The 26,548-nt window shown below is 52.5% G+C and overlaps 3 protein-coding genes across 3 annotated transcripts in view; 1 reads left to right on the forward strand and 2 right to left on the reverse strand.

The window, feature by feature from the left end:
* Nucleotides 1-26,548, reverse strand: part of LOC135405247 (zinc finger protein 493-like) — a 292,184-nt gene that overhangs the window by 134,097 nt on the left and 131,539 nt on the right. The gene's annotated exons all lie outside the window — the stretch shown is intronic.
* Nucleotides 11,587-12,558, reverse strand: LOC135404595 (olfactory receptor 14J1-like). The gene has a single exon (XM_064639330.1). The coding sequence runs from the start codon at nucleotides 12,556-12,558 to the stop codon at nucleotides 11,587-11,589; it is 972 nt and encodes a 323-aa protein (XP_064495400.1).
* Nucleotides 22,727-23,790, forward strand: LOC135405404 (olfactory receptor 14A16-like). The gene has a single exon (XM_064640100.1). The coding sequence runs from the start codon at nucleotides 22,777-22,779 to the stop codon at nucleotides 23,746-23,748; it is 972 nt and encodes a 323-aa protein (XP_064496170.1). The 5' UTR covers nucleotides 22,727-22,776; the 3' UTR covers nucleotides 23,749-23,790.

Raw genomic sequence — 26,548 nt, forward strand, 5'->3', positions numbered from 1 at the left:
ATCTGTGCCAGGATCTCACTACCATCACAGTCCAGAAATTCTTCCTAATATCCCATCTAACCCTTCCCTCTCTCAGTGTGAAGCCACTGCCCCTTTTCCTGTCACTCCAGGCCCTTGTCCAAAGTCTCTCTCCATCTTTCTTGTTGGCCCCTTCAGGCACTGGAAGGCCACAATTAGGTCACCCCAAACCCTTCTCTTCTCCAGCCTCAACAATCTCAATTCTCTCAGCCTTTCCTCTCAGCAGAGCTGCTCCATCCCTCTGATCCTCTTGCTGGTCCCCTCTGGACTCGCTCCAACAGGTCCATGTCCTTCCTGTGCTGGAGCCCAGAGCTGGAGGCAGCTCTGCAGGGGTGACAACATTACAGCCCTGTGTGTTCCAGCAAGGACACTGTGGAACCTCCAGGAGTAAAGGGACCATTGTGATACTGTAGGGCCTTCTGGAGCCAAAGAACCCTGGGACACTGTGGAATCTCTTGGAATCAAGGGAGCATTGTGACAGTGTGAAAACTCATGGAATTAAGAGGCCATTGTGATACTGCAAGGCCTCATGGAACCAAAGTAACCCTGGGAGACTGTGGAAACTCTTAGAATCAAGGGGCCATTGTCACATTGCAGGTTCCCATGGAACCAAAGGAACCCTGTGACATTGTGGAACCTCATGGAACCAACCGGCCACTGTGACACTGCAGGGCTCATGGAACCAAAGGATTCCTGGGACACTGTGGAATCTCATGGAACCAAGGGGCCACTGTCATATGTGGGGCCTCCTAGAACCAAGGAGTCCTGAGACATTTTGCAAACCCATGGAATCAAGGGTCCATTATCACACTGCAGAGCCTTACGAAGCCAAATGGACCCTGCGACTCTGTGGAAACTCATGGAATCAGTTGGTCATTCCCACCCTGTAAAACCTCATGGATACTCTCAGGTTCCCATTATTAAAAGACGCCTCTGCCCAAATTCAGCTGCAAAGGAGGCCATGTGCCAAAGTCAGCAGTCCAGCTTTCATTTAACAGTAAATAGGAGGGAGAGAGAGAGAAAGAAATAGAAAGAGAGAGAAGAAAGGGGTGGTGGGAAGCCAATGAGAAAGAGACAGAGATGAAGTAAATGTATCACACCATGTAGATCCCTGAGGCTCCCACCGGTCCTTCTTCACCCTGCTCTGCTCGGTGGAGGGTCCCCAAGTTGTGCTTCTGGGCTATCACTTTTATACAGCCCAAGCCCTGGGTATTCAGGGGGGTAGATGCTGTTCCCACAGCTTGGGCTGGCACGTGGACAAGGACTTGCTTCCTTTCCCACACCTTGCCACGGTGGGAGTTTTGCCCGGTGTGCTTCCAGTCTGCAGGTGGGAATCTTTGTCTGGAGGGGTTCCCCAGACCTGCCTTACCAGCCCTGGCTTCCTGTTGGGGCTGTCTGCTCTTTCCCCCAGTCTGCACAGTGCAATTCTGTCCTGTGGGCTTCTTCCAAAGCTTCACCTCTGTTTAGGCCTTGGAATTAAATGCCTTCCTGTTTGCCACCAGTGCTTATGTGTTGTGGCACCTTATGGGATTTTCCTTCTTTGACAGTGTTTTGAGACAGTTCATTGTGCCCTTCAAGTCCTTCCATGTGCACACACACCCCCCACTCTCACCAGTGTCTGGCCCTCCAAAGAACACAAGCCCTGATGATTTGTAGCTCCCACTCTCCCTCCGCAACCAGAGCTCAGAGCTCCCTTGTGCCAGAAGCTTTAAAGATATTGTGCCTCATTCTGCCAAGACAACCCTTGGAAAAAAGTGTCCCTCTGTGTTTCCTGGGATAAGAATACTCTATTGTCATCTTCCAAAACCTTGGAGAGGTCCCAGAGATCTCCCAGGAAGGAATTTGGGTCCTCAAGCACATGACCCGTATATAGAGGCTGAGGACTCAGAGGTCAGTGGCATGAAGACTGAGGACAGTAGTGGAGTAGCCTGAGAGGTCTGGAAGGGGGGTGTCAGAGCTGGTGGAGCTTTTCTTCCTGTCAGAAAACAGCCTAAGAAAGAACTAGTGCCACCAAGGGCAGCTGGGGTGGCCTAGACTGGTGACAAGAAGTAAGAAATTTCCCTCTGAGGTCACTTTGTGGTGCAATATGTCACAAAGAAGGAGTCTGGATGAGCCCAAGGCTTTGTGTGTGCAGGAAGAGCCAGGGAGGCCCTGGGGCCTCATGGCCTCCTTGTCCCTGCTCAGCAGCCTGGCAGGTGCCACCCCATGGTCCTGCCCTTGACATTGCACATCCCACATCCCAGTGCCCCAGGAAGAGCCCTGAGGAATGAGGCAGGGCCAGCATCTGCCTTCCCAGGGGCTGGGGATCAGGGCTTGGCCCATTGGATTAAGGAAAGAAGTCAATGTTTATTCAGCATCAGAGCCACCTTTCCCTTGCTTGTCCATCCTTGTCATCACTGTCTGCACTTTTCTGCTCTAACTGAAACCCAGGGAGACATTCTCAGTTGTGTCCCTCAGTGAGACTCATTAGCACTACGAAAAACTTCAGTGTTTCAGTCTCATTTGGAGTTCTTGAGGAGTTGTTTGAACTTCCTCTCAGGGACTGAGTCTCATGTAAACAACCTCAATGTCCCCTGAGGGTCACTAAATGCCGGGGGCTGTTGCTGTGCTGCTGAGCTGGGCTGGGCTTCTGGCACACAGGGAGCTCCTGGCAAGCAAGAAGAGCTTCAAAGAGACAGCTCTGCTGCTGAGCAGCTCCTCTGCACAGCCCAGCAGGGCTGAGGGCACTGCCAGGGCAGCTCAGGGACACCAGCAGGGCACAGACAGAGCTTCAAGGGGCTCAGCACTGGCAGGAGGGTTGAGAGCTCCCTGCAGGAGGAATCTTGGCAGGGCTGCACATGGTGAGTCTGTGGCTGCAGGGCAGTGCAGGGGCAGCTCCTGGAGGCATCTCCTAAAGCTGGCCCAGCCCCAGCTGATGGGATGGGTGAGCAGGGGCTGTTTTGGGGCAATTTGGAAGAGCTGTGAAGCCGGGGGTGCAGCCAGGGGTGTCCAGGGCTGTGGGGCAGAGCAGGGTCCTGCAGCCCAGGGCACTGTGCTGGGCAGGGACTCTGCTGCCTGCCAGGGGCAGCTCTCAGCCGGCCCAGGGAGCTGCTCCCAGGGCTGGGGCAGAAGGGCTGTGGGCAAGGAGCAACCCCTGGGAGGGCAGGGAAGGGCTCTTCCCCTGTTTAGAGTAGGTTGCAGGTTGTGAGGGCTGCTCACAGCTCCAGGTCATTACAGAGCATTTCTCAAAGGAGTTTTACGAAAGCACAGCCAGTCTTGGGATACCTGCAAGTGAAGGATCCTGTTCTTTCCATCTTCAAATATGTGTTTTCTGGGTGGGAAATTGGTCCTAAAAATTAATCTCACAGTTCAGGAGGAGGCACTGAAACTTCAAATCTATTTCTCTTAGAGGAGAATAGACCAGACAGTATCAGAAATCACCACACCTCTGCCGTACATGTAGCTCTGGGTCACTTTTCCAGCCTCCTCAGGGTTGCTCTGATGTTGCCATCAGAGCCTGCACAGCCAGAGATTCCCCTGGGCAACGCTACATTGCTGGGCTGGAACAGAGAAGATTTAACAAAGCTGCCCTTTTAAACAGTGCTGCCCTGCACTCCTCAGACTGTAGGTATTTGTGTTTATTAAGAATTAATTTGCATGTGAAGTTATGTTCAGATAGGACGAGGGAAAGCACAGGGCAGATGGGAACAGACGGAGGGACAGTGCAGCTCTCCTGGCTCTGCACTAAGCTACAGAGAGCTGAGCTGTTTGTCCTCTCCTGTTTAAAGTCTTGTTACATTTGGCATCACAAAAATGATGATTTGTACTCCTGATAAGAACAGGTACCAGATGCAACCATCAAAAATAATAAACACAGACAACATTATTTAAGGGACATGCTAAGCCCTTCCACGTCTTGACAGTGGAGACTGAACTTTTCCCTTAAAGGTGGATGATGCCTGACATCCCTTGGGAGTGTTTGATGCTGTGGCAGAGCAGCTCCATGTCCCCACTGGAGAAGGGGAAAACTGAGCCCTTGGCAGCACATGAGCAGAGCTCCTGTTCCTCACAGCACCCTCAGCACAAACAAGGGAAAGGAAAAGCGCTTCAGTTCAGGGGATTTCTATGAAAAATAAAGTGGCTTTGCTTAGAGGAGCCTGTCTTAACTTCTCCCTGTCCTTTCATGTTTCTGAACAGTGTCCCTGTGCTGGGAAGCAGCAAATGCCCAACAGCAGCTCCATGCCCCAGTTCCTCCTCCTGGCATTCACAGACAAGAGGGAGCTGCAGCTCCTGCACTTCTGGCTCTTCCTGGCCATCTCCCTGGCTGCCCTCCTGGCCAACGGCCTCATCCTCAGCGCCGTAGCCTGTGACCACCACCTGCACACCCCCATGGGCTTCTTCCTGCTCAACCTCTCCCTCACAGACCTGGGCTGCATCTGTACCACTGTCCCCAAAGCCATGCACAATTCCCTCTGGGACACCACAACCATCTCCTACATGGGATGTGCTGCACAAATCTTTTTCTTTGTGTTCTTCATCTCAGCAGAGTTTCATCTCCTCACCATCATGTGCTACGACCGCTACGTTGCCATCTGCAAACCCCTGCACTACGGGACCCTCCTGGGCAGCAGAGCTTGTGCCCACACGGCAGCAGCTGCCTGGGCTGCTGGGTTTTTTAATGCTCTGCTGCACACAGCCAACATATTTTCCCTGCCCCTGTGCCAGGGCAATGCCCTGGGCCAGTTCTTCTGTGAAATCCCACACGTCCTCAAGCTCTCCTGCTCACACTCAGGCTACCTCAGGGAAATTGGCCTTCTTATATTAAGTTGTTTGTTAGGTTTTGGCTGTTTTGTTTTTATTGTTTTCTCCTATGTGCAGATCTTCAGGGCTGTGCTGAGGATCCCCTCTCAGCAGGGACGGCACAAAGCCTTTTCCCTGTGCCTCCCTCACCTGGCCGTGCTCTCCCTGTTTATCAGCACTGTCGTGTTTTCCCACCTGAAGCCCCCCTCCATCTCCTCCCCGTCCCTGGATCTGGCACTGTCAGTTCTGTACTCTGTGGTGCCTCCAGCACTGAACCCCCTCATCTACAGCCTCAGGAACCAGGAGCTCAAGAATGCCATAAGTAAAACAATGACTGGATGCTTTTCAGAAGCAAAAAGCTGGCTCTTTTCTTCTGTAAATCATTCCTAATATTACTTGCTACAGGCCAACCCTCTTTTCTCAGGATTTTGGAGGAGCTAGGAATGTTTTCTTTGGTATTTTTACTTTTTATGATGTAGTGCACAATAAAATTTTGTTCTAGATCCTTCTTCTAATTCACGGTCTTCCTCTTGAATTTGACCCTGCCTCTGTGTAAATAAGGAACTCTCTCTGTATATTAAAACAAATGAAAGGATATAGTAGAAACCTGGAGTTTTTGAGACGGTTCTTCAGAGATCTTTTTCAAATGTCAAGGCAGTGCCCGTTTGCAGGGAGAGTGGGGAAAGGGGGACCAGAGCAGCAGCAGTGCAAGGGAGCAACAGCACTGCTGTTGGGATCCTTCCCAATTCCACACTCTCCTTCTGTGCCTTTGGGGAAGGTCCCTGAGTGCTCTGGCTGGTTGGTCACTGTTGTGCTTGGTGTCAGTGCTGTGACCACGGGCAGGGACAGGCCCTGGGCACTGCTGGGACAGAGCTGGGCTCAAGGACAGCAGAATCCTGCCCGGGCTGGAGTCACCCAGAGATAAAGTACCACGTGTCTGGTGTAATCCATGAGAGCACAGGGCACACAGCAGGAACAGGGACAGGAGTCTGAGGAGTGATTCATCTCCCCCTCAGTGAACTTCCACAGGTTGACCAAGAGCAGCCCCCAAAGCCATGTCCCAGCTCTGGAACAAGGCAGGGCCCCTCTGAGCCCCCTCCATGGCCACACAGGAGCGTCTGTGGGAGGTGGTCAGTGGCAGGGAGCACCATCAGCTGGCTCTGCCTCCCAGCTGGAGCAGCACAGCCCAACAGAGTCCCCCATGGCCCCAGGCCCCACAGCCCCCGTGCTCTGCAGAGCAGCCCCCCCAGCTCGGGGGCTGTGGGGAGCACGGGCAGGGGGTGCAGGAAGGGCTGCTCAGGCCAGCACAGATGTGTTCCCTGGGGAAAGGGTCTGTGGGGAGATGGGATGTGCCAGGAGAAGTGCAGGACACCCTGTGTGAGCAGAGGGGCCATGGGAAGAGGCTGCCCTGTCCCTGGGGAAAAGAGGGGGCAAAGCAAAATCTGGGAAATTCTCTGATCTAAGTTGTGCTGCCCAAGAACACGTTGACTCCAGAGGTGTCCAAGCGGGGCAGAGCCGGCAACTCCGGTCCGTGCGGCGGCGGGGGGGAGGCAGCGGCTCTGCTTGATTCCATGGAGTTCTGGGGAGGCACAGTGACCCCTTGGTTCCATGAGGGTCTGAGATGTCTCAGGGTTCCTTTGGTTCCAAGAGGCCCTGGAGTGTCACAGTGGCCCCTTGAGTCCATGAGGTTCCTCAATGTCACAACGGCCTCTTGATTCCATGAAATTCCACTGTGGCCCAGGGTTTCTTTGTTTCCAAGAGGCCCTGCAGTGCCACAATGGCCTCCTGATTCCATGTGTTTCTGCAGTGTCACAATGGCCCCTTTATTTCAGGAGGTTGCCCACTGTCCCTGGGTTCCTTTGGCTCCATGGGGCCCTGCAGTGTCCCAGTGGCCTCTTAATTCCATGGCTTTCCCCAGTGTCACAATGGCCCCGTAATTCCATGAGGTTCTGCAGTTCCACAGTGGCTCCTTGATTACATGAGGTTGCACAGCATCATCACAAAGCTGAGCCCATCCTGATGAAAGTTCTGAGGAGGTTGGGAGAAACTGGGACAAAAGGGATAAGATAATTGGGGAAGGAAAGAGGGGCATGGCCAAGAGAGAGGAAAGATTTTGATGAGGTAAAACCAGATTCAGGAAATGCTGAGACTGCTGAAACACTGACTGTGCAAACATTCCTTTATGAACTTTGTAACCTCAAGCCCCAACACTACCCAAAAGTGTTATCCCTCCCACTAAAAAGAAATCCACTGCTCTAATTCCAAGGAAGAAAAAGCCCAAACCCAGAACTCCAGACTCTTATTCATCCTCTAATGCCCACCCCAATCCCAAACCTGTATTACCAGTATGAAAAGTCAAGCTTTAATCCTGAACGAGCCCAAAACTCTCTTCCCCTAATCATGAACCAGACACTGCCAGCAGAACAACAAACCTCCCAAAGTTCTGCCTAATCCCCACCCTGAGCTTTAAACCCCAAGCCCTGACCATTAAGCACCCCCACAGCCCTTGGGAGCAGGGCAAGGACCTGCAGGGCCCAGAGCAGGCCCAGGGGGTTGGCAGAGGAATGGGAGGTGACCTGGATCTGCTCAGCTCTGCAGTGACCCCCAGGAGAAGGGCCTGGGCTCTGGCAGGGATGTCCTGTGGCACAGGGGCTCAGGATCCAAGTTCAGAAGGCCAAGTGCACATGGCAACAACCAGAGCTGGTGCAGAGACATCAGGGAGGGTCTGGAAATGCTGCTGGGAGGGGGTGGGAAAGCAGGAGGGGGGTGTGCAGCCTGCAAGGCCAGAGCAGCAGCAGGGCCAGGGCAGGACAGCCTGCAGGAGAGATGGCCAAGGGCTCTGGCAGGGCTGCAAGGCCCAAAGGCACCCAGGCCTTTGTCCCCTTGCCTCTGGCAGCTGCCTCTGCCACTCAGGCCACCACAAGCAACTTGCCTGGCAGGTTCTGCACTTGGTTTCTGCCTCGCCCCTCCCTCAGGAGCCTGGCAGGGGTTGCCCAGTTTTGGGCCTTGGTTGTTGCTCCCCCTCCCATCCCAGTGCCCCCCAAACAGCCCTGAGCCAGCCGGGAGGGACAGGATCTGCTGGGCCAGGGCCTGGGGCTCAGGCCTTGGCCTTTGTGCTCCACAAAACCAAGGCAGGCTTTGCTCAGCATTGCAGGGGCCTGCCCAGAGCCTTTGTCTGCCTGCACTCCTGGCCTCCAAGGAGCTGCTCCAAGGAGTCCCTGGGGAGGCTTTGGCAGTGCCTGCTCTCAGTGGGGCCCAGCAATGCTTCAAGGCACTTGGACTTTGGCTTCTGACTTCTTCAGCAGCTGCTTCAATCTTCTCTCAGTACCTCAGGATCATGAGCTGGGCTGCAAACACACCGTGGGGCTCATTAAATTCCAGAAATCCCTCAGGATCTCTTTGTCTTCCTTTAATTGTCTTCAAGGCAATTTCAAAACAAGTCTTTGAACTTTGTACTTTTTTTGTTTTAATTCAATTATGGATATTTTTAAGTTCAGAGAAGAGGTGACAGAGGTGTTCTCCAAGTGATCTTGATGCTGAGTGTCTCTTCAGGAGATCCACACTGACCCTGTATGATCAACATTTCTCCTCATCCCCAAACCTCACCAGTTCTGGCATGGCCCATCTTGGACTGACAGTTGATGCAACTCCAAACACACTGTGGGACCCATTAAAACATTGAAAAACAAATTATTTATCTTTCTTTATTTGTTTTCAAGTCTTCAAGACATCAACAATTAATTAGAGTTGTTATGTAGTTTATCTAAGGAGGAAGATTTTAAAGTGGAAGTCACCAAAAATATATTTTTTGATGAAAGGGAATGATTTACACTGAACCTTGGGATGTAAGAGGTCAGGACGCAAAGGATTTGGATTCAAAGACAAGGGGGCAAAAGACATTAGTAGCACTCATCATTGACCAATCAAACAATTATCAAGTGAATCAATAGCATCTGGTGCAATTTTAACAGTGACTGAATTATAGATTCACAACAACAACATTCCCACCACAGTCAATTCACACCCACACCCAGGCAGAGATGTGTGGACACATCAAGAGCTGGGGGTGGAAAGGTCCCTCTCCCAAATTCTCTTTGTTGTCAGGGAAACACTCCCCCAAATCCCTTTGTGTTTCCCAACAGACAAGGGTCCCAGCTGGAGGAGTGTTTGTGGAGGGGGATCAGAATTGTCCTGGGCATCAGGGAGGGTCTTTGGAGTGTTGCAAACTGGAGGGTTCCCGAGCTGGGAGAGGCTGCCAGAGGTGTCCCAGTGAGAGGGAGGTGCTGGGGAGCTGCCAGGGCCTCCCTCAGCCCCCTTGGTTGTGGGCTCCCAAGGGGACTGGCTTTAGTTATCTGCTGAATTTCCATCCTGGTGTCAGGAATGACTGGAGTTTCCAAACTATTTGGGAATTGTATCCAAACTGTTCCATTTGGGTTCTGATTCAGGCAGGGAATGTTCCAAGGTTTTCATGGGATGACTGATTGTCCTGTGTTCCCCAGCTCTTACACCCATCCAAATCAGCTGGATGGTTTATTGACAATGTGTCCTGAGGGGAGGGACCTCCAATGCCATAGAAACCCCTCCCCCTGGATTAGGAAACCTTTGGAATTCAGGAGGTGTTCCAGTGGAGCATGAAAATGAACAGCAACTTTCCTAAAGCCCAGACCCCAGCAGAACAAAGCCAGGCCCCCTCAGTGGCAGAGCAAAGGTCCCCCATCCCTGTGTCCCTGTGGCCGCTGAGGCGGCAGCGCAGGCCCGAGGCGGTGCCGGGTCCCGGTGCAGCCGGGGCAGAGCGGCGGCTGCGCGAGCGGCAACCCCGGCGGTGAGTGCGGCAGCCCCGTGGGAGCGGCGGCTCCGGGCACAGACGCCGGCGGCAGCCGCTGTGGCTCCTGGAACCGAGTGGCCATTGGGACACTGCAGGGCCTCCTGGAATCCAGGGGCCGGTGGGACACTGGGGAGCCTCTTGGAGCCAAGGGAACCCTGGGATGTTTTGGAACATCCTGGAATCAAGGGTCCATTGTGACACTGCAGCACCTCATGGAACCAAAGGAGCTCTCAGAGTTTTTGCAACCTCATGGAATCAAGGAGCCATTTCTGGCAGGATGCTCTGCTCTGACAATACCTAAACAATGGTCAGAGAATGCAAACAATGCACACTGTGATGAGTTACTGCTGGTGTCAAGGTGCTGGTTTTAATGTTGAATTATGCTAAACCCAAAATGCTTCATGAAACTTCAAACACACATCCTGCTTTTTGAAGCATGATTTGACAGATAAGCAGCTCCCCGGCCTGCAAATACATCTGGCAGTCAAACCCTTGATAACTATAAAAGCCTCGTCCAACTGTCATGGGGCAGATTCTTCCACAGACTTCTTTGAAGTGTGTGGAGCTTCTGCCATGAAGCAGGGGCAGCTTTTCATGGTCACTCCCCAGGGGTTAAGTGAAAGAGAGAGAACTACCCCCTGTCATTGTGTGATGAATTACCCCAATCTCTGCTTCAGGATTGTTTCTTTTTGCTGGCTTTGATCCAATTACTTTAATAGAATGACTTTGATAGACTGCACTGTCCTATCTTACACTATACTACTAGGAGTTTTTGGCTTTTATACTGTACAGGAAATAATTCTGTTTAAGGTCTTTCATCTATTCACTTGTCTGATCAATTTTCTGTTCATTTGTCATAATAAATAAATTAATTTTATTGAAATATTTCTGATTTGCCATCCCTAAAACCTGCAGGACAAAGTGATTTAATCACACCTTTATAATTCCTTCAATCAAAACCAAAATCTGAGCCTGAGATTGGATCCAGCCACAGCCAGGCTCCTCTCTGAGAAGGAATTTGGAAAGCAAGGGGGTCCTTTCTGCCCCTCGTAGCTCAACGAGACGGCTTCTGCCATCAACTTTGTCTAAGCCTTCCACCCCCCCAGCCCCAAGCCTTGACACATGGGCATGTCTTGTGCATGCAGTGCAAACATGGACTCCTGAGCTGGTCATTTGATGTCCCTCCTTGGAGGGAAGAACAAGCCCAATGGCCTGGGGTGAGAGGCCAGTGCTGGGAGCGGCGCTGGCTGTGCCAGGGCACTGCTGGGTGCCCCCACCCTGAGCACTCCCACCCTTGTGCTGGTCACTGCTGTTTTCCTCTGCAGGGCGTTGTTGGGCACATCCTGGAGAGCAAAGTGGAAAGCAGATGGAAGCTTTGAGGCCCTGGCCTGAGGAGATGCCCCTGCAGGATGGCAGTGCTGCTGCAGAGGTCAGCTCTGTGCCAGCAGTGCCCGTGGCTGTCCCTGCCTGCAGTCCCTGGACAGTCCTGCAGCAGGACTGGGACCGACTGCCAGAGCACTGAGGCCTCCAACAACACAGGGCTCTGCAGGACAGTGTGGAAGGGAAGGGAGAGGAGGCCATGCAGGAGAAGGGCTGCTGCTCCCTGGCAGTGCTGCTCTGCTGGGACTCTTTTCTGGCCCAGCTCTGCACAGAGGCCCCGACCCTGCAGCTGCAGAGAAGTCAGAGAGGAAAGATGTCAGGCAAACAAGTCAAGGCAGAGTTCTTTATTTGGTATTTAAGCAGACAGTGAGTACAAGTCCCAATTTGTACAGCTTCTAGACCAGGCTAGAACGGCTTACACTGAATTGAAAATGGTGTTTATATATATATATATATATCTTTATATATACATTTATAAAGATTTTTTGGTGTGAACAAGTTATCACAAAAGTAACACCCCTACCAGGAGCAAAAAATAGAGGAAATATGGTGGGTGTTAATGAAGCACAGAACACAACTGGCCTTTAATGAGGTCCATAATATACAGAAGAAGGAGAGTTTATTGCGTGTGAAAAACACCCAGTTATGAGTTTTTTCAGGGCATCCTTGAGCTCCTGGTTCCTGAGGCTGTAGATGAGAGGGTTCAGTGCTGGAGGCACCACCGAGTACAGAACTGACACAATAAGATCTAGAGATGGGGAGGAAATAGAAAGGGGCTTCAGGTGTTCAACTGTGCCAGTGCTGAGGGACAGGGAGACCACAGCCAGGTGAGGGAGGCAGGTGGAAAAGGCTTTGTGCCGTCCCTGTTGAGAGGGGATTTTCAGCACAGCCCTGAAGATCTGCACATAGGAGAAAACAATGAAAACAAAACAACCAAATGCTAAACATGCACTAAACACAAGAAAACAAATTTCCCTGAGGTAGCCTGAGTGTGAGCAGGAGAGCTTGAGGATGTGTGGGATTTCACAGAAGAACTGGCCCAGGGCATTGCCCTGGCACAGGGGCAGGGAAAATGTATTGGCTGTGTGCAGCAGAGAATTGAGAAAGCCAGTGGCCCAGGCAGCTGCTGCCATGTGGGCACAAGCTCTGCTGCCCAGGAGGGTCCCGTAGTGCAGGGGTTTGCAGATGGCAACGTAGCGGTCGTAACACATGATGGTCAGGAGGAAATACTCTGCTGAGATGTAGAAGACAAAGAAAAAGAGCTGTGCAGCACAACCCTTGTAGGAGATGGTCGTGGTGTTATGGAGGGAATTGTGCATGGCTTTGGGGACAGTGGTGCAGATGCAGCCCAGGTCTGTGAGGGAGAGGTTGAGCAGGAAGAAGCCCATGGGGGTGTGCAGGTGGTGGTCACAGGCTACGGCGCTGAGGATGAGGCTGTTGGCCAGGAGGGCAGCCAGGGAGATGGCCAGGAAGAGCCAGAAGTGCAGGAGCTGCAGCTCCCGCCTGTCTGTGAATGCCAGGAGGAGGAACTGGCTGAGGGAGCTGCTGTTGGGCATTTGTTGCCTCTAGATGTGGGGCACTGTTCAAGGAGGTAATAACAGTTGCAAGTTAGGGCAGAACATTCTGAGAAGATTCAAAGCCTCTTTCCAACACCCCTCTCGCTGCTCCATTGGTTTTCCTTTTCTAGGAGTCTCTCCTTCAGCTCCAGGGCTGGAGCCCTGCTCGGGGCTCACTACATCTTCCATGAGGAGCAGACCCTCTGCCCACTGGCTGTGAGGGGTCAGCCCTGCTCTGCACCAGTGGGGTCATGGGCATGGTGGGCACAGGGACCCCTCCTGGTGTTCAGTTCTGTCAGATGGAACTGCTCCCAGTGCAAAAGGGCTTGTCAGCATCTGCAAACCCCGAAAGAACCAAGTGAGCAGAAGGCAGTTTCAGAAGTTTGGGTTTGTTTTTTTTAGACTCCCCTCATCTCTCCTGCGGAGTGTTCCTGAATGTCAGAACCCCTCAGCACTTCTGATGCACTCAGGGAGAACAGAGCAGGTCCTGCCAGGCAGGAGGATTGTCTTGGGCTTTGTACAGAGTGAGGGGAGCTGCTCTGTCCCTCTCTGTTGTTCGCAACTGCCCTGGTTTTCCTCTTTCCTGAGATGGAGATTGATCACACTCCCTTTTTGGTCTGAAAAGCCACCAGACCCTGTTGAGAGCAGAGGGATCCATCCCAGACCCCTTAATGTCTCAGCCTGTCTCAAGTGCTCAGCACCCCACTTGGAGACAAAGACACTTGTGGCTCATCTCCCCAACCCAACAGCATCTCCTGGCATGGGCACAGCATCTCTTCCCCCCTCCACTGGGGCTTTCAGAGAACACAGCTGTGCTGGGAGGATGATTTGCATTCTCGAGGGCAGCTCCCAGCTTGGAAGGACACCTCAGAAAAGAGCCAAGTGTCTTAAAGATGAGGTCTCATTGAGGGGAAAAGAGCTCCTTACCCAGGCCCACAGACTTCACTGTCCACAGCCCCCCAGGGCAGAGGACAATTTGGAATGTGCATTTCCAGGGACACACCTGCCATAGGGGAATGCCAGGATCAGTGTTGGACTGTGTTGCTTGAACTCCCCTCCCAGTGAGTCTGACTGAGAGAAGGAGGGAACAACCTCAGGACCAGGGGCAAGCTGAGAACCAAGGAAATGCACAGGGAGGGTCCAGCTGGGAGAGGCCAGGGCAGAGCCCACTGGGCACTCAGGGCAGCCTCACCCTGAGCCAGCTGGGCCACCTCCCAGACACCAACAGTGCCAGCAAGTTGTTCCCAGCCCTGGGCAGCTCCTCAGAGTTCCCTCTGGAACTCAAACCACCAGGCATGTGGCTTAAGAGCTTGAGAGAAATCCCTCCTTGGACCTTCCCCTTGAAGTATCTCCTGGAAAATATGCTGGGGTGCTCTGGTTCTGTGAGCAGCCCTGACCCATGAAACTCTCACTTGATAGCAGAAGAAACCTGCCCTGCCCTGCCAGGCTTTGCTCTTTCCACCCCCAGGCTCTGCCCAGCCCTGAGGGAGCTCCCCAGCCCGGCTGAGAGCTGCCCCTGGCAGTGGCAGAGCTCCTGCCCCGGCACAGCCCTGGGCTGCAGGACCCTGCTCTGCAGGACAGCTTGGGGCAGCCTGGGTGGCACAGCCTGGCTTCACAACCCTGCAGCCATCCCTGGGAGAAGGGAACCCTGCTGGGATGTGCCAGGGATGGTGCAGCAGGGAGTGGGATGTGCCAGCCTTAGGAGATCTTTGCATCAACTGCAGACACATTGCCCTTCATGCTGACTTACCATGTGGAAGCCTGGAAAGATTCCTCCTCCAGTGGATCTTCGTCTCGACTTTCCTCCCAGCCCAGGCTGTGTGTAACCTCTGTCTGCCTTGCTTTTGTGCCCTGGGTGCTGCAGGCAGTGCCCTCAGCCCTGCTGGGCTGTGCAGAGGAGCTGCTCACCAGCAGAGCTGTCTCTTTGAAGCTCCTCTTGCTTGCCAGGAGCTCCCTGTGTGCCAGGAGCCTGGCCCAGCTCAGCAGCACAGCAACAGCCCCAGGCATTCCATGACCCTCAGGGGGATTGGTGTTGTTTACATGACACTCAGTCCCTGAGAGGAAGTTCAAACAACTTTTCAAGAAGTCAAAGTGAGATTGAAACAGGAAAGTTTCTTGTAGTGCTAATGAGTCTCACTGAGGGACACAACTGAGAATGTGTCCCCAAGTTCCAGTTAGAGCAGAAATCTGCAGACAGTGATGACAAGGATGGACAAGCAAGGGAAAGGTGGCTCTGATGCTGAATAAACCTTGACTTGTTTCCTTAATCTAAAGGGCCAAGCCCTGATCCCCAGCCCCTTGGAAGAGACATCCTGTCCCTGCCTCATTCCTCAGGGCTCTTCCTGGGGCACTGGGATATGGGATGTGCAATGCCAAGGGCAGGACCATGGGATGGCACCTGCCAGGCTGCTGAGCAGGAACAAGGAGGCCATGAGGCCCCAGGGCTGCAAGGGGCACTCCCCTCCTCCTGGCATCAGGGGCACAGACAGCAGCCCTGGCCAAAGGCCTGCAGAAGGTGGCTCTGTCAGGGCCTTTCAGCTTCTCCCCCTCCCTGTCTCCTCTCCAGCCCAGGCTGTCCTACGGTGTCCATGCCCTGCCCCTTTCCCTGCAGGCTGTCCTCATCCCCCCGGCTGCCCCACCTGGCTGGCACCTTCCTGCACTGACATCTCTGCGTCCTCCCTGGCTCTTCCTGCACACACAAAGCCTTGGGCTCATCCAGACTCCTCCTGGGTGATGTGTTGCAGCACAGTGTTTTCCATGGAGTGAAATTCCTTTTTCCTCATGTCCACTCAGGACCTCCCCAGCTGCACTTGGCATTAATTCTTTCTTTCTCATGCTCTTTTCTGCTCTGACAAAAGGATCCATCAGCTCTAAACCCTCGCTTCAAGCCCTCTCAGGGCTGTCCTGTACTGTCCTCAGTCTCCACACCAGTGAGGCCACAGCTCCTTAGCCCCTCTCTAGTGCTCATGTGCTTGAGACCTTTCAAGCCCATCTTGGGAGATCTCTGGGCACTCACTCATGTTTTTGCAGATGAAAATATTGTGCTCATAGTCTAAGTAAATCACAGTTGCCATGACAACCAGCATGCATTCCCATTGCTATGGTCAGTTACCGTGGCAACCATAATACATTGTCATTTCTATGGCCGGTCACCATGGTAACCTTAATACATTCCCATTGCTACAGTCATTTACTGTGGCAAACAGCATACTTCCCACTGCTACGATCAGTTACCATTTCAACCAGCATACATTCCAATTGCTATGCTCAGTGACCATGGCAACCATCACACATTCCCATTGCTACAGTTGGTTACTATGGCAACCATCATACAGTTGCCTTGATACGGTCGGTTACCTTGGCAACCATCCTACATTCCCACTGCTATGGTCAGTTACCATGGCAAACAGCATATATTCTTATTGCCACAGTCAGTTACCACAGCAACTACCATACATTCCCATTGCTAAAGTCAGTTACCATGGCAACCATCACACAGTTGCTACAGTCAGTTACCGTGGCAACGATCATACATTCCCACTGGTATGCTTGGCTACCATGGCAACCAGCATATATTCTCATTGCCATGGTCAGTTACCACGGCAACCATCATACATTGCCATTGGTACAGTCAGTTACCTTGGCAACCATCATGCACTCGCATTGCTATGGTCGGTTACTACAGCAACCATCATACTTCACACTGGTACAATTGGTTACCATGGGAACCGTCACACATTCCCATTCCTACAATCAGTTACCATGGCAACCATCATACATTACAATTGCCACGGTCATTACCATGGCAATCATCACACATTCCCATTGCTATGCTCGGTTACCATGGCAACCATGATACAGTCCCATTGCTATGGTCAGTTACCATGGCAACCATCAGACATTTCCATTGTTATGGGCAGTTACCATGGCAACCAGCATATATTCCTGTTGCTACAGTTAGTTACCATGGCAACCATCATACATTCCCATTCCTACTGTCAGTTACCATAGCAAACATCATAAATTGCCATTTCTGCGGTCAGTTACCCTGGCAACCATCATACAGTCCCATTGCTACTATCAGTTGGTTACCATGGAAACCATCATACGTTCCCATTCCTACAGTCGGTTACCATGGCAAGCACCATACATTCCTATTGCTACAGTCAGTTACCATGGCAATCATCATACATTCCTTTTGCTACGGTCACTTACCATGGCAACCACGATACAGTCCCACTGTTATTGTTGGTTACCATGGCAACCATCATACATTCCCATTGCTATGGTCGGTTACCATGGTAACCACCACACATTCCCATTGCTGTAGTCGGTTACCATGGCAACATCATTTATTCCCATTGCTACAGTCAGTTACCATGGCAACCTTCACACATCCCCTTTGCTGTGGTCGATTACCATGGCAACCATCATACTGTACACTGCTACAATCAGTTACCATGGCAAACATCATGTAGCCACATTGCTACGAACAGTTAGCATGGCAACCATCTGAATTCCAGTTTCTATGTTCAGTTACCATGGCAACCATCATACATTCCCGTTCCTACTGTCAGTTACCATGGCAACATCATACATTCCCATTGCTACAGTAGGTTACCATGGCAACCATCATACAGTCACGTTGCTATGGTCATTTACCATGGCAACTAGCATTCATTCTCGTTGCTACAGTCAGTTCCCATGGCAGCCAACATACTTCCCACTGGTACAGTCCGTTACCATGGCAATCACCATACATTGTCGTTTCTATGGTCAGTTACTGTGGCAACCATCATACATTTCCGTTGCTACAGTCAGTTACCATGGCAACCATCATACTTCCAGTTGCTACAGTCAGTTTACCATGGCAACCATAATGCATCCCCATTGCCATAGTCGGTTACCATGGCAACCATCTTACATTCCCATTGCTATGGTCTGTTACCATGGCAACCATCATCCATTCCAGTTGCTAGGGTCAGTTACCATGGCAACCATCATACATTCTTTATGCCATGGTTGGTTACCATGGCAACCAGCATACATTTCCCATTGCTTTAGTCAGTTACCATGGCAACCATCACACATTCCCCTTGCTACTGTCAGTTACCATGGCAACATCATACATTCCCATTGCTACAGTAGATTACCATGGCAATCATCATACATTCTTATTGCTATGGTTGGTTACCATGATAACCAGCATACATTTCCATTGCTACACTCAGTTACCATGGCAAGCATCACACATTTCCCACTGCAAAGGTCAGTTACATGGAAACCATCATACAGTCCCATTGCTATGGTCAGTTACTCTGGCAACCATCATAGATTCCTGTTGCTATGATCGGTTATAATGGCAACCTTAATGCACTCCCATTGCTATGGTCGGTTACCATGGCGATGAGCATACATTTTTTCATTCTACAGTCAGTAACCATGGCAACCATCACACATTTCAGTTGGTACGGTCAGTTACCATGGCAAACATCATACATTCTTACTGCTATGGTTGGTTACCATGGCAAACAGCATGAATTCCCATTGCTACAGTCGGTTACCATGGCAACCAGCATGCATTCCCGTTTCTACAGTCAGTTACCATGGTTACCATCATACTTCCAATTGCTATGGTCGTTTACCATTGTAACCAGCACACATTCCCACATCTATGGTCGGTTACTATGACAACCATCATACATTCAAATTGCTACGGTCAGTTACCATGGCAACCATCATATTTCCCTTTGGTACAGTCGGTTACCATGGCAACCATCATACATTCCCATTGCTATGGTCGGTTACCACGGCAAGCACCAATCATTCCCATTGCTACAGTTACTATGGCAAACATCACACATTTCCATTGCTACGGTTTGTTACCATGGCAACCATCATAGATTCGCATTGCTATGCTCGATTACCATGGCAACCATCATAAAGTCACATTCCTATGGTCGGTCACCATGGCAACCAGTATACATTCTCGTTGCTACCGTTACCATGGAAACCAGCATACATTCCTGTTGCTACGGTCATTTACCACAGAAACCATCATATTTCCCACTGGTACAGTCGGTTACCATGATAACCATCATACATTCTCATTGCTACTATCAGTTACCATGGGAACCATCATACCTCTCACTGATACAGTCAAATACCATGGCAACCATCATACATTGCTGTTCCCATGGTCAGTTACCATGGCAACCATCATACATTCCCATTGCTATGGTTGGTTACCATGGCAACCAGCATACATTTCTGTTGTTACGGTCAGTTACCGTGGCAACCATCATACATTCCCATTGCTATGGGCAGTTAACATGGCAACCAGCATACATTCCTGTTGCTACGGTCAGTTACTATGGTAACCTCTTGGTTCCTCTTGGAGAGAAGCAGATGCAGATGAGTCTCCCTCTTGTCCACCAACCTGCCAGCTGTGCTCTCAAGGCCTGTGTCCCAAGGAGTGTCTTCACAAGACTCTGCACAAACCTCTGGGACTCTTTGCATCCTGTCGTGCTGCTTTTCCAGTGAATTCCAGGGTTATCAAAGCCAACTTGAATGGGTTCTTTGACTCACTTCATAATGTCACCCAAACCACTCTCTCCTCTGACACTCAACCAAAAAAGTTCACCCAAGTTGTTCATCCCCTAGAGCAGCTCCACAGCTCCAAGAAGCAAATTCCTGCTGAGGACACCTCTCTCCTGCTCTTTCTCTCCTGTGTCTCCTTGGCCTTCTCCCAACCCATCACAGCCCTGCAACCTGGGAACTGTCTCAGCAGGCCTGGGCTGTTATTGCCTGCAAGTGGAATGAAGAGAGACTTGGGGCTGCAGCTCCTCCTGCCTGTGCCCCACACGCAGGGCATTGGGGCCTGTCTGGCTGCAGCCCCTCAGCGGGGGCACCGGGGTAAGAACAGACTTGCAGTGGGGAAAGCTGCTCTGAAAGCCCCGAGAGCTGGGGTGTGCAGAGGCTTTGCTGACAATGGCCTTGGGGGTGGACATGCTGGGACTCGGGCCCAGGGGGAAAATCCCAGGCCTGATCCCTGAGGAGATCAGCACATGCTGCTGAAATGCTGGGGGAGAGAAGAGCCAGCAGAGGGAGGAAACAAGTGTGGACAGCCTGGGCTGATGTGCTTTGGACTCGTGCCTGGCCCGGCCTTGGCTGGGCAGTGAAGGGACAGCCTTTGTGTCCCTGCAGGGCTGGGATTCACTCCCTGCCCCAAAGGCACCCAGTGTGTCTGAGAAGCCCTGGGTGGTGCCTGTCCCACAACTGCTGGGAATGGGGATGGGGTTCCTGCACAGGCCCTGTGCTGTCCATGGCAGCTGCTGCACTTGTGCTGCAGAGCCCTGGCACCTCCCCTGGCACTACAGGTCCCTCTTTGGCTGTTCAATCCAGGCTCAGCTGCCCTGAATTATCTTCAGCAGTGAAGGGATGTCCAGGAGACAACTGCCATTGTGCTCTGAGGACATGTAGAAAATACCTCTGATAAAGAACAGGAGAGAGACCTCTCTCCCTGTGCCACCTGACTCCATTTGATCACCTGAGCACCTCTAGGTGCTGCCCTGGACAGAAGGAACAGTGACAGGTTCCCCTGTCCTACATGTGGGGCCCTTCTGCCACTGAAGTTGGCCAAAGCAATGTCCCAGCAGCCTCCAAGAAGATCCCACAGCTGCTGCCCTGTCCCTAGGAACTGCTCCATTGGAGCCTGCAGTTCCCAGCAGGAATCTCGGTCACCTCAGGCCCCTCAGAAGGAACCAGGGCTTTGTGTCCCAGCAGGTCACTCCTGGCTTTGGTCTTCATTCATTCTCATGGGAGTTGGGACAAGGAGTCACCTGCAGGGGCCTGTTTTGGGCCCACTGAAGTGGGGCAGGAGGAATCCCAGCCCATGGGGGTTGTGGAGGGAGATGAGTGTCCTTCTGGCCCCAGGTCTGCAGAGCCACAAGGAGACACCTCTGTTGACTCAGCTGAGTCCCTTCCCTCAGTGCAGGTGAAGGAGATCCCTCCTGGGCACTGTCTGGGTTTCCTGTCTAATGATGGGACATGAAAAGGGGACTCTTGGACTTAACTCTGTGTGTGTTTGGAGAAATGACAGTGCTGAAAGAAGTGTCTGTGCCCAGCTGAGAGAAGGAACATCATTATTTCCTTCAGCTGTGTGCCAGCAGGTTCCCCTGGAGCCCCAGGGACTGCTGGAGGGAGCCCAGAGGGGCAGAGAAAGGGCTGCCTGGGGCTGTTGCTGTGCTGCTGAGCTGGGCCAGGCTCCTGGCACACAGGGAGCTCCTGGCAAGCAAGAAGAGCTTCAAAGAGACAGCTCTGCTGGTGAGCAGCTCCTCTGCACAGCCCAGCAGGGCTGAGGGCACTGCCTGCAGCACCCAGGGCACAGGAGAGAAGGCAGAGAGATGAGAGGCAGCCTGGGCTGGGAGGTGGCTGAGCTCTCACCATGGGAGAAAACTTCCCAGGATTTGAAGGAAGAATTCTCTGGCTGTAGGAAAGACCAACTTGCCTTCCTGGAGGCATCTCTTAAAGCTGTCACATCCCACAGCTTCCAGGATCTTTCAGCAGGACTCTCCCAGTTGCTGCAGTGCAGGGGAAGTGGCCATATGGCAGAGCAGGGCAGGAGCTGCAGGCAGCAAGGGCAGAGAGGAGAAGGGAGCAGGAGGTTCAAGGGATCCTGGGGTGGGAGGACAGAGCAGAGCTGCTCAGGGCAGGAACCTTGCCAGCCCTTTGCCATGGTCAGGCTCTGGCTGCAGAACAGTGCAGGTGAGTTCCTGCAAGTGCCTCTGCCAGCTGCCAAATGGCAGCAGTGGCAGGAGCTGTCAGGATGGCTCTGCTGGATTTGCTGGGGTGCAGCAGGAGAAGCTGCTGCAGAGCAGGACTTGCTGCTGCCCCATCAGAGGCCCAGGGCCAGAAGGTTCCCTGTGCCAGGGCTGGCTGTGCGGTGGGAAGGTGGGGGTGCAGCCAGGGGTGCCCAGGGCTGTGGTGCAGAGCAGGGTCCTGCCCCCAGGGCTCTGTGTGCTGGGGCAGGGACTCTGCTGCCTGCCAGGATCAGCTCTCAGCCCGGCCAAGGAGCTGCCACGGGGCTGGGGGAGAAGGGCTGTGGGGAAGGAACAATTCCTGGGAGGGCAGAGCAGGGCAGAGTCCTTCTGATCTCCAAAGTGGGCTGCAGGGATGAGGGCTGGTCACAGCTCCAGATCAAAGCTGGAAATTTCCCAGAAGGTATTTGCAAGAGGCACAGACAGACAGGGGGTACCTTCAAGAGAATGAACCAGTTCTTTCAGTGTTATACTCTGGGTTGTCTGGGTGCTGACTGTGACAAGGAAATTAATCTCTGAGCACAGGAGGAGACACTGAAACTTGAACTCTGTTAGATTAGAGGGGATTGAACCTGAGAGTATTAGACATCAAGACTGTCTTATAGACGCATCAGTGTCACTTTTCCAGCCTCCTCAGGGTTGCTCTGACATTGCCATCAGAGCCTGCCCAGGCAGAGATGCCCCTGGGCAGTGCCCTGTGCTGCTGGGAGGGCTCTGCAGGGCAGAGCTGAGCCCCCAGGGCTGGGATGGGCTCTGGCAGCGCTGCCAGGGCTGGGATGGGCTCTGGCAGCACTGCCAGGGCCCAGCCCTGGGCCCAGGGAAGCAGCTGCTGGCAGGGACAGCTCCAGGCAGCAGAGCCCTGGGCAGGGAGTGGGGGGCAAGTGCCCCCAAGGCCTGGGGGAGGGGGCGTTCAGACAGCTCTGGGGGGCCTTCCCTGCAGCTCTGCTGGGCACTGTGTGCTGGGCAAGGACTTGCCTCTGCCTGAAGAACATCTCCCCTGCGGGACCCTGCCCTCTCTGCTAGGCCTGCGCTGCTGGGTTTGGTGCTGCCCCCAGCAAGGCCCAGCTCTGCCTGGGCAGGATCCTGGGCAGTGCTGAGCCTTCCCTTGGGGGTGGGCACTCTCCTGTCCCAGCTCTTGGCTTCTCTGCAGGAGGGCTCCTGTCCTGCTCTGTCCAGCACAACTACAGTGCTGGCCTGGAAACACACTGAACTACTTGACAACACATGGCAAGAGCTCCTGCCACACACAGCCCTCTGCCAGCACTTATTAGAGAGAAAAAATTGATTTAATCCTTAAATGAATTGTATTGAGATCTGGAGTGATATTGTCAGAGGCGTCTGTCTAAACTTTACCCTGTGGCTTCCTTTTCTGAGCAGACTCCGTGCTAAGAAGCAGCAAATGTCCAACAGCAGCTCCATGCCCCAGTTCCTCCTCCTGGCAGTCGCAGACAGGAGGGAGCTGCAGCTCCTGCACTTCTGGCTCTTCCTGGCCATCTCCCTGGCTGCCCTCCTGGCCAACGGCCTCATCCTCAGCGCTGTAGCCTGTGACCACCACCTGCACACCCCCATGGGCTTCTTCCTGCTCAACCTCTCCCTCACAGACCTGGGCTGCATCTGCACCACTGTCCCCAAAGCCATGCACAATTCCCTCTGGGACACCACAACCATCACCTACATGGGATGTGCTGCACAGGTTTTTCTGCTTGTCTTCTTTCTTGGAACAGAGTTTTCCCTCCTCACCATCATGTGCTACGACCGCTACGTTGCCATCTGCAAACCCCTGCACTACGGGACCCTCCTGGGCAGCAGAGCTTGTGCCCACATGGCAGCAGCTGCCTGGGCCATTGGGTTTCTCAATGCTCTGCTGCACACAGCCAATACATTTTCCCTGCCCCTGTGCCAGGGCAATGCCCTGGGCCAGTTCTTCTGTGAACTCCCACACATCCTCAAACTCTCCTGCTCACACTCAGGCTACCGCAGGGAACTTGGGCTCATTGTGGTTAGTGTCTGTTTAGGATTTGGTTGTTTCATTTTCATTGTTTTCTCCTATGTGCAGATCTTCAGGGCTGTGCTGAGGATCCCCTCTCAGCAGGGACGGCACAAAGCCTTTTCCACGTGCCTCCCTCACCTGGCCGTGGTCTCTCTGTTTGTCAGCACCTCATTCTTTGCCTACCTGAAGCCTCCCTCCATCTCCTCCCCATCCCTGGATCTTATTGTGTCAGTTCTGTACTCAGTGATGTCTCCAACACTGAACCCCCTCATCTACAGCCTGAGGAACCAGGAGCTCAAGGATGCCCTGAGGAAAATCATAACTGGGTGTTTTTCAGAAGCAATAAACTCTCCTTCTTCTGCATGCTATCTTCCTCATTAAAGGCCAATCCTGTTATGGATTTCATTAAAGGCCCACCATACCTTCTCTGTTTTTTACTCCTAGTAGAGGTGGTTTTTTTGTGAGAATTTGTTCACACCAAAAAAATCTTTATACATATATAAAGATATATATATATATAAAATGTAAATAAATTTATATATATATAAAGACCATTTCTAATTCAATGTTTGCCTTTCTAGCCTGGCCCACAGGCTGTACAAATTGGCAGTTGTACTCACTGTCTTCTTAAACCAAATAAAGAACTCTGCCTTGACTTGTTTGCCTGACATCTTTCCTCTCTGACTTCTCTGCAGCTGCAGGGTCGGTGCCTCTGTGCAGAGCTGGGCCAGAAAAGAGTCCCAGCAGAGCAGCACTGCCAGGGAGCAGCAGCCCTTCTCCTGCATGGCCTCCTCTCCCTTCCCTTCCACACTGTCCTGCAGAGCCCTGTGTTGTTGGAGGCCTCAGTGCTCTGGCAGTCGGTCCCAGTCCTGCTGCAGGACTGTCCAGGGACTGCAGGCAGGGACAGCCACGGGCACTGCTGGCACAGAGCTGACCTCTGCAGCAGCACTGCCATCCTGCAGGGGCATCTCCTCAGGCCAGGGCCTCAAAGCTTCCATCTGCTTTCCACTTTGCTCTCCAGGATGTGCCCAACACAACGCCCTGCAGAGGAAACCAGCAGTGACCAGCACAAGGGGGGGAGTGCTCAGGGTGGGGGCACCCAGCAGTGCCCTGGCACAGCCAGCGCCGCTCCCAGCACTGGCCTCTCACCCCAGGCCATTGGGCTTGTTCTTCCCTCCAAGGAGGGACATCAAATGACCAGCTCAGGGGTCCATGTTTGCCCTGCATGCACAAGACATGCCCATGTGTCACAGCTTGGGGCTGGGGGGGTGGAAGGCTTAGACAAAGTTGATGGCAGAAGCCGTCTCGTTGAGCTACGAGGTGCAGACTGGACCCATTTTGCTTTCTAAATTCCTTCTCAGAGAGGAGCCTGGGGGTGGCTGGACCCAATCTCAGGCTCAGATTTTGGTTTCATTTGAAGGAATTATAGAGGTGTGATTCAATCACTTTGTCCTGCAAGTTTTAGTGATGGCAAATCAGAAATATTTCTTTAAAATGAATTATTTATTATGTCAAATGAACAGAAAATTTACCAGACAAGTGAGCAGACAAAAGACCTCAATCAGAATTATTTACTGCCCAGTATAAAAGCCAAAAAACTCCTAGCAGTATAGTTTAAGATAGGATATTGTAGTCTATCAAAGTCATTCTATTAAAGCAGTTGGATCAAAGCCAGCAAAAAGAAACAATCCTGAAGCAGAGATTGAGGTAACTCACCCCACAACGATAGGGAGTAGTTCTCTCTCTTTCACTTAACCCCTGGAGAGTGACCATGAAGAGCTGCCCCTGCTTCATGGCAGAAGCTCCACACACTTCAAGGAAGTCTGTGGAAGAATCTGCACCATGACAGTTGGATGGGGCTTTTATAGTTATCAAGGGTTTGACTGCCAGACGTATTTCAAGGCCAGGGAGCAGCTTATCTGTCAAATCCTGCTTCAGAAAGCAGGATGTGTGCTTGAAGTTTCATGAAACATTTTGGGTTTAGCATAATTCAACATTAAAAACAGCACCACGACACCAGCAGTAACTCACTAGAGAGAGCTTGTATTGTTTGTATTCTCTGATCATTTTTTAGGTATTATCAGAGCAGAGCATCCTGACAGAAATGGCCCCTTGATTCCATGAGGTTGCAAAAACTCTGAGGCTTCCTTTGGTTCCATGAGGCCCTGCAGTGTCACAATGAACCCTTGGTTCCATGAGGTTCCATAGTGTCTCTTCTTTCTTTTGCTTCCTTGACTCCCTACAGTGTCACAAATGCTCCTTGATTCCACGATGTTCCAGAATATCCCAGGGTTCCCTTGGCTCTAAGAGGCTCCCCAGTGTCCCACTGACCCCTGGATTCCAGCAGGCCCTGCAGTGTCCCAATGGCCACTCGGTTCCAGGAGCCACAGCGGCTGCCGCCGGCGTCTGTGCCCGGAGCCGCCGCTCCCACGGGGCTGCCGCACTCACCGCCGGGGTTGCCGCTCGCGCAGCCGCCGCTCTGCCCCGGCTGCACCAGGACCCGGCACCGCCTCGGGCCTGCGCTGCCGCCTCAGCGGCCACAGGGACACAGGGATGGGGGACCTTTGCTCTGCCACTGAGGGGGCCTGGCTTTGTTCTGCTGGGGTCTGGGCTTTAGGAAAGTTGCTGTTCATTTTCATGCTCCACTGGAACACCTCCTGAATTCCAAAGGTTTCCTAATCCAGGGGGAGGGGTTTCTATGGCATCGGAGGTGCCGCCCCTCGGGACACATTGTCAAGAAACCATCCAACTGATTTGGATGGGTGTAAGAGATGGGGAACACTGGGTAGCCTTGGAACATTCCCTACCTGAATCGTAACCCAAATGGAACGGTTAGGATACAATTCCCAAATAGTTTGGAAACTCCAGTCATTCCTGACACCAGGATGGAAATTCAGCAGATAACTAAAGCCAGTCACCTTGGGAGCCCACAACCAGCGGGGCTGAGGGAGGCCCTGGCAGCTCCCCAGCACCTCCCTCTCAGTGGGACACCTCTGGCAGCCTCTCCCAGCTCGGGAACCCTCCAGTTTGCAACACTTCAAAGACCCTCGCTGGTGCCCAGGACAATTCTGATCCCCCTCCACAAACACTCCTCCAGCTGTGACCCTTGTCTGTTGGAAACACAAAGGGATTTGGGGGAGTTTTTCCCTGACAACAAGGAGAATTTGGGAGAGGGACCTTT

The sequence above is a fragment of the Pseudopipra pipra genome, chromosome W (assembly GCF_036250125.1).
Source record: "Pseudopipra pipra isolate bDixPip1 chromosome W, bDixPip1.hap1, whole genome shotgun sequence".
NCBI classification, from domain to species: Eukaryota; Metazoa; Chordata; class Aves; order Passeriformes; family Pipridae; genus Pseudopipra; species Pseudopipra pipra.

Excerpts from the sequence above, each read along its gene's own strand:
- LOC135404595 (XM_064639330.1), bottom strand. The coding sequence starts at position 12,558 with ATGCCCAACAGCAGCTCCCTCAGCCAGTTCCTCCTCCTGGCATTCACA.
- LOC135405404 (XM_064640100.1), top strand. The coding sequence starts at position 22,777 with ATGTCCAACAGCAGCTCCATGCCCCAGTTCCTCCTCCTGGCAGTCGCA.